The following is a 6,600-nucleotide window of genomic DNA, read 5'->3' on the forward strand; positions in this document are numbered from 1 at the left end:
TCACCAGATTCCAGTCTAGTAGAGAACCTTTGGGATGGGGGTGAACTGGACAAATCTGCAGCAACAGTTTGATGCTACCATGTCCATATGGGCCAAAATCTCTGATGAATGTTTCCAATACCAGAAATTAGGCAGTTATAAAGGCAAAAGAGCCTCCATCAATAACGAGTCAATATCAAGGCTCGCCATTAGATGTCAGGTTTAACACAGATATGACAGCTATCTTTACATTAGAACTTTTAACTTCTGTTTAAATAAAATTAAGAAATTCTATCTTAAAACTTGATCACAGGTGTTAAGTCAGTTTATTGATATTAATTGCAAGAATAAGTTCCTAAAGGAAGCGGGTTTTACGTTTGCTTTAGCAGTGGAACCCCAGTGCGTGTGCTGCTTTCACACACGGAACTGTTAAAGTGACGCACATACCGGAAGAAACGAGCATGGCGTCGGGTCGTTTGTGCATCTTGAGCCGAGTATTAACACGGCTTACTAATGTCACCGCATTACACCCTGCACAAAGTAAATCCAATAGTTTATGAACATATTTTAAAAAAAATTGTATTCATCTCGAGCAGAGTTAGTTGACTAACAGACATCTTGACGACGAGCGTTAAAGCTAACTGGCTAACCTTGACGTTTCCATCCTGTTTATTGTGCTCTGCAGTTGGTCGAAATGGGACGTTGTAACTTCACAGTTATTAGTAGTTTTTTCAGCTAATATATGTATTTGGTTGTCTGTTGCAGCATGTTTAGTTCCACTGAGGCAGCAGTCCAGTACCAGAAGTCCTTCAATGGATGATCCCCACTGGTAGGTTCACAGAGTCCTTTGATGAAGTATTGGTCAGCTTGACTTGGTTATGATTTTAGTTTTTGCACTAACCCTTGATTTTCCCGGTTGCAGTAACGTGGAAATCGGCGTCACATCAGATGGGAGCACAGTCGTGTGTTACCATCCCGCTGCTGACATACCTTATGAGTTCACACAGGTGAGAGTGTTTGCTCCAATACACCCCCACCACCACCACCATTTAGTGACAAAAACATAAAACAATATGTCATTTGGATGTTAAAGGAAGGTGTTTTTTTTCCAAATGGTCTGTTAACTATCATTAAGCTGGATCTACGCTATTTTGCAGCCTATAGAGCGGCCCGACCCTCTAACGAACCCACCTGAGTCCCACGATCAGGTACTGAAGGCCCACCTCAGCAAAGAGGTGCTGAGCAGCAATAAGGGGCCATCGATAGAGGAGCTGAGCAAGATGTTTTTTACCACAAAGCACCGGTGGTATCCGGTCGGACAGTGAGTACACAATATGTCTGCTTTTCAAAGGTATTTAGGGTTGAATATTTTCCAAAGTCTGTCTTTTTCACCTTTTTTCCGCTCGTTTGCAGATACCACCAGAGGCGCAGAAAGAAGGATCCCCCAAAGGACAGATAGTTTAAGGTTGTTCCAGTGGTGAAAACCATGAGTTTTGACCCTAATGATGTGTAATAAATCAATATCAAGTTGGTTATGTTTTGACCCAGTGCTGCTTGTCTGAAACAATTTAAATCATACCTTTATTTGGAGTATATTTTAAGGAAATCAACGTTCCTCTGACATGTTTTAATGCACACACGTCTCCAGATGATCCATTTTACTAATTACTGACTATTTCTGAATAACGGTTCATGTAACAAACGACCAAAGCGTTTCATTTGTATTAGTCTGTTTCATGGGGTTTTTTCTTCTATTGACTGTGCGTTTATTTATTTATTTTTTTAAATGTGTGAAGTTTAATGACACCTGAATTAAGTTGGAACAGCAAAACAAGGTCAGTTAAGATTTAAAGAGATTAAGCTGAACTGAAAAATATCTCAGCAGATAGGCCTCATTCTATGCCTTTTGTAGTATTAACTAAGATAATGTTAAAATCTACCAAAACAAAACTCCAGTGTAAGTGCTTAAAATACATTTATGTGATTGATGTTTACGCGCTAAGAGCTGGAACGCATTTACGGTAAGTAAAAATAAACACATTTTCATCATAAAACAAGCTGAGTTTAAAAATAGAATTAAGCCAGTGATGAAGAGGAAATGGCAAAAGCTTTGGACAGAGTCAAGACCAACAGATTTACAGCACATAACAGAATGTAGGAGAAACGAGGTCCTGCCACTGGAGCAAGAAGATACATCGCAAATGAGTTTGAGGCATACGTGCTTAAATAACACGGTTTTTATGGTACAAAAACATGAAAGGGGAGATTGTGAACACAAACGGTGGAACAAGTCCTCTTCCGTGTCCAAGGTATCAGACACAGAGATCCACACTAAAATAAACCCTTAAAAGTAATAAGATACCGTTTATTTTAACAGTTATTGAGGAGAAATATAGAGAATGTTGCATTTAGGGCGATAAATAGATTTTTAGAAGTAACGTGACTCAGTAGTCGGACCTTAGGGTGTTCTACTCTACATTCCAGTCCAGGAGGTGGCGGTAATCCCCATAACAAGCTGTTTTCCAACCGACATATAAAACAGTAGAAGAAGAAGTAGTAGCCGATGAAAAAAACTAGCGTCATAGTTTGTGACGTCATCTGAAGCCACCGGAAAAGCGAGTTATCGGACTCCGCCCCGCCCTCAGTCAATCCAACAGTCTAAAGAGAAGGCGAGTCCAAGGCTAAAAATATAATAGCTAACACAAGATGGCTGGTTTGCCTCGTAGGATTATTAAGGTACACTTTATACCACGTAGCGTTTATATATATACCATTTACCTTAATTTGAATTGTTACAAAGTTATTATGTGGGGATTCTGGTCTGAAAACCGATGCTATCTAACGCGGAGCGTGACGTTAGCGCGGTTAGCAAAATTAGCATTTATCTAGCTAGTCATCAAGATAGCTCGTTGGTCCGTTTGTGCTAGTGATTGGTTTGGCACTTCCTTGTGTGCGAGTTGTTCTTGTTGCAATAGTTTTTTTCAGTTTTTGCATTGATATTCGCATCATAAGTCGGGAAATAATAACGGCGTCTCCCAGTCTTCCTATGAATGGATTTGCTAAGTAAGCTAGGCTAGCAGCTGTAGCTTTACTCGGTGACTAGCAACACATGTCGATCGCTGGACCTTTGATTTCGCTGCTTTAGATGCACGCAGTGAAACCCATACAGTAAAATCGGGTTGCTTCTGAACGACTCCCATAGAATAATGTGAAATCCATGGCCTAGACTGGGGTCTCCTCCCTCCACCGCCCCGCAGCCTGGCCGGGCCGGGCCGGGCCCAGCGGTGGGCGCGATCAGCCGTTTCCGCCACATCAAGCAGTGATTTTTTTGGGTTTAAGATCGTTTATTTTTCCAACGGCATCAACGTTGACGAGGCGGGGGTGGGGAAAAAAATGACTCGACTTCCTTTATTGCAATGCACCTTTGAACGGCCGCAAAATGACGTTTTTACCAACAAACTTCCTGTTAAATGCAGCTGTTTTAGTGCACCTGCGTGATGGAACAGCTACATGTTAGACATGTTTAGACAGTAGTCTCACTGGTATGTCATTATATTGACCCGAAACTAGAGGTCCTGTTATGTTAAACAAATTATTTTGAAATCCTTTCATGTAAATGGTGAGTCTGATGGGGCCGACACACCTTCACCTGCCTGTCGACACCTGGGGGGTTTTTACACTGCAAAGCCTTCATCTTCCGTCCACTTTTAAATTTTGCATCTTGGATTCTTTAAGTGAGAGACGAGAGGTGTCTAGAAGCTGTCTTGTGGTTGGTGTTGCTTTCCACACATTTGCGAACAAATGAAATAACTTCAACACAACCCACCTGTCCGGATTCTTGCCGCCCCCCCTCACCTAAATTAAACCAACGCTGTTATTTGCAGCTTCATCTTTCTCTCTCCTTATTAGCAAGGCCTGGAAATCGATTGGCCACCAATCATTTTGCAGTTGAGATCATCTCTTCTGCTTCCATTTCTCTCACCGCTCTTTTTTTGTTGTTTCCTGTCACTATTTATGTTGTCGACCTGCTTTGAGTTGCGTAGTTGCTTCTGCAGAGCAGGTTCGCCGCGATGGGACGCCGGTCGTCCCTGGAGCTGAAGTTCAGATCCCCAACCTGTGGTGTTGGAAGTTTCACTGAACCATCGTAACTCGTCACCTTTGCAAAGAAGACAACTTTATTTTCTTGCTCACCTCAGAATCACGTCCTCCTCCTCTCCAGAGTTTGAGGGTTTGGGGGGGGGCATCGATCTCCTTTCCAGGTCTCAACCACGACTTCCTCTCTTTCTGTCCGCGCTCAGGAGACACAGCGGTTGATGGCGGAGCCCGTCCCAGGGATCACGGCCACGCCCGACGAGAGAAACGCACGCTACTTCCACGTGGTCATCGCAGGCCCTCAAGACTCCCCTTTTGAAGGAGGGACATTTAAACTTGAACTGTTTCTTCCAGAAGAGTATCCCATGGCAGCTCCCAAAGTGCGATTCATGACCAAAATCTACCACCCCAACGTCGACAAACTGGGAAGAATATGTTTAGACATTTTGAAAGGTAGGAACGCCCTCGCAGGTCTGTATGCATCCGCCCGCCTTCCTGCTGTTGCTGACCCTCCCTTCTTCCAGATAAGTGGTCTCCAGCCCTGCAGATCCGCACAGTGTTGCTATCTATCCAGGCATTATTAAGCGCTCCCAATCCAGACGACCCCCTGGCAAACGACGTCGCAGAGCAGTGGAAGAAGAACGAAAGCGCTGCCATCGAGACAGGTGAGCGGCTGGTTGTAGCCCCCCCCCCCCCCCCCTCCAAAAACACCCGTGACCCTGAAAGGGCGAGAGGCATCCGATCGTTGTGAGAACCACCAACGCTCATGGATGAATCGGACACTGGGGAGACAGAATATGGTGATCAGAGGAAGCACTCGATCACTTCTATGATCTGATCGATCAAAAACGCCCCAGTGCTCCTCCAGTACCGCCCCCCCCCCCCCCCCCCCCCCTCGTGGACCAGCCCGACTGTGGACCAGGAGCCACAAAGACGTGTAGACGCCCTTTTATTCTCTGGTTTTAGCTCGCTGGCTGCTGATCCCACCTGACTTTTGGTGTTTAAACGGTTTTCTCACCTTTTTTCAAGCAATAAAAAGTTGTTGTTTTCTTTAAAGAGCTAGAAAGTGTTGTGTTTCATGCTGTGCAGGGTTGTTGAAGCAGGCGAGCCTCTGCTCCAGCCTGGGCCTCTGGGCGCCTGCTTCCTCCTGCCCGGTGTTTAAATCTCTCCGTCTCTCCCCGCAGCCCGAGCATGGACCCGGCTCTACGCTGGAAATACCGAAGTATAGAAGAGGAGACGAGGCGCCTGAATGTGATCCACACAAATGTACTCCTATTCTGTCAACATTTAAATTTAACAGACACAAAAAAGTAAAAAAAGTAAAAAAAACAACAAAACAAACCAAGATAAGATTATGAGTCCACATCTAAGAAAGTGAGTTTTCCTGCTGCAGACCTCTGGGTGACTTATTTTCCTCTCTAAGGTGCATTAATGTGTGTCAGACTTTACGTTTTTCCCCTCCCTCCCTGTGTTGCTGTTGAAATGCATGGACAGAACGCCCCCCCCCCCATCACAGTCTTAAACACACATGCAGATATGTATCTGAATGAGGACATGGTCAGCACATTAAAGCTGTTCTTTTAACACGGCTGTCGACACATCTGTTTCTGTCAGTGCTGATCCGGGACCAGTGCCGCCGCAGTTGCCATTTTATCAACACGAGTCCAATTTTTTTTTTTTTTAGTCGCCCGGAGACGACGACATGCTCTGATCTCATTTTTTAGATTGACCTTTGCTTCATCCACCACTTTCCTCCGTCTCTGGGGAGGGTGAGCAGGCTCCTTCCTCACTTCTTTCTTTTTCTTTCTTTCTTTTTTTTTAAAGGGTTGCGGGTTATTTAGCTGTTTTAATTCCTTGTTTTAACCACGTCTGTCCGTTTTAGTTTCTGTTGGGAACCGTAACCAGGCTGACGGGAGAGACGAGGCTCTCGCTCACCTTTAAAGGCCCGCGTTTGGGATTTTTCTCCCTCGGTGTCACCAGTTACCTGGTAACTGGTTTTACCTGCTCTGGCTCTTACTGTGATGGTGACGCGATGTTCCAACGACCAGTCACTTGGTTGAATCTGTAGATCTACATAAAAATCCTTAAATGCTCCTTTAAAGGTGACATCAGTGGGATCATACCTGACTTCCATGTTGCTTCTGTATGCTTGTCTGAGGGAGGACTGTCACTCTGTTGTAGTAAAGTTTTTTTTCTTTGTTTGTTTGGGTTGAACTGTTATCTCTGCGAGTTTGCCGTTGCTTAGATTCGTGTCCTGTCTTTACTCAGAATCACTGTTTCTCTCTGCATTTACTCAAGTCTGGAAGACGGAGCCTAAAACCCGGTTAATTTATTGTCCCCCCCCCCCCCCAGAAAACTGTCACTCACTGGAATTTAGAAGCATCTAGATCAAAACATCGAGAGATCAAACTGATGAAACTACTCCCCGTGTGTAAAGGAAAAATTAAAAGGAAAAAAGAAGCATTCTGTTAAGTTTTGCAAACATGGCTCTTCAAATACTCTGTAAATAAAGTTAAGTTCAGTAAGTAA

General features: G+C 44.3%; 2 protein-coding genes across 2 annotated transcripts; both read left to right on the plus strand.

Moving 5' to 3' along the window:
- Positions 1–361: 361 nt before the first annotated feature.
- On the plus strand, positions 362–1,514 carry mrpl42 (mitochondrial ribosomal protein L42). The gene is made up of 5 exons (XM_057022571.1): positions 362–519; positions 745–808; positions 902–986; positions 1,137–1,300; positions 1,393–1,514. The coding sequence occupies exons 1-5, from the start codon at positions 441–443 to the stop codon at positions 1,436–1,438; spliced, it is 438 nt and encodes a 145-aa protein (XP_056878551.1). The 5' UTR covers positions 362–440; the 3' UTR covers positions 1,439–1,514.
- A 1,044-nt stretch (positions 1,515–2,558) lies between these two features.
- ube2nb (ubiquitin-conjugating enzyme E2Nb) lies at positions 2,559–6,600 on the plus strand. The gene is made up of 4 exons (XM_057022114.1): positions 2,559–2,715; positions 4,278–4,524; positions 4,596–4,736; positions 5,256–6,600. The coding sequence occupies exons 1-4, from the start codon at positions 2,686–2,688 to the stop codon at positions 5,297–5,299; spliced, it is 462 nt and encodes a 153-aa protein (XP_056878094.1). The 5' UTR covers positions 2,559–2,685; the 3' UTR covers positions 5,300–6,600.

Source organism: Takifugu flavidus, chromosome 22 (assembly GCF_003711565.1).
Source record: "Takifugu flavidus isolate HTHZ2018 chromosome 22, ASM371156v2, whole genome shotgun sequence".
NCBI lineage: Eukaryota > Metazoa > Chordata > Actinopteri > Tetraodontiformes > Tetraodontidae > Takifugu > Takifugu flavidus.

Coding starts and splice junctions, on each gene's coding strand:
- mrpl42 (XM_057022571.1), top strand. CDS start 441: ATGGCGTCGGGTCGTTTGTGCATCTTGAGCCGAGTATTAACACGGCTT. Junction 809..901: donor TCAATGGATGATCCCCACTG/GTAGGTTCACAG, acceptor TCCCGGTTGCAG/TAACGTGGAAATCGGCGTCA. Junction 987..1,136: donor TACCTTATGAGTTCACACAG/GTGAGAGTGTTT, acceptor GCTATTTTGCAG/CCTATAGAGCGGCCCGACCC.
- ube2nb (XM_057022114.1), top strand. CDS start 2,686: ATGGCTGGTTTGCCTCGTAGGATTATTAAG. Junction 2,716..4,277: donor TGCCTCGTAGGATTATTAAG/GTACACTTTATA, acceptor GTCCGCGCTCAG/GAGACACAGCGGTTGATGGC. Junction 4,525..4,595: donor ATGTTTAGACATTTTGAAAG/GTAGGAACGCCC, acceptor CCCTTCTTCCAG/ATAAGTGGTCTCCAGCCCTG.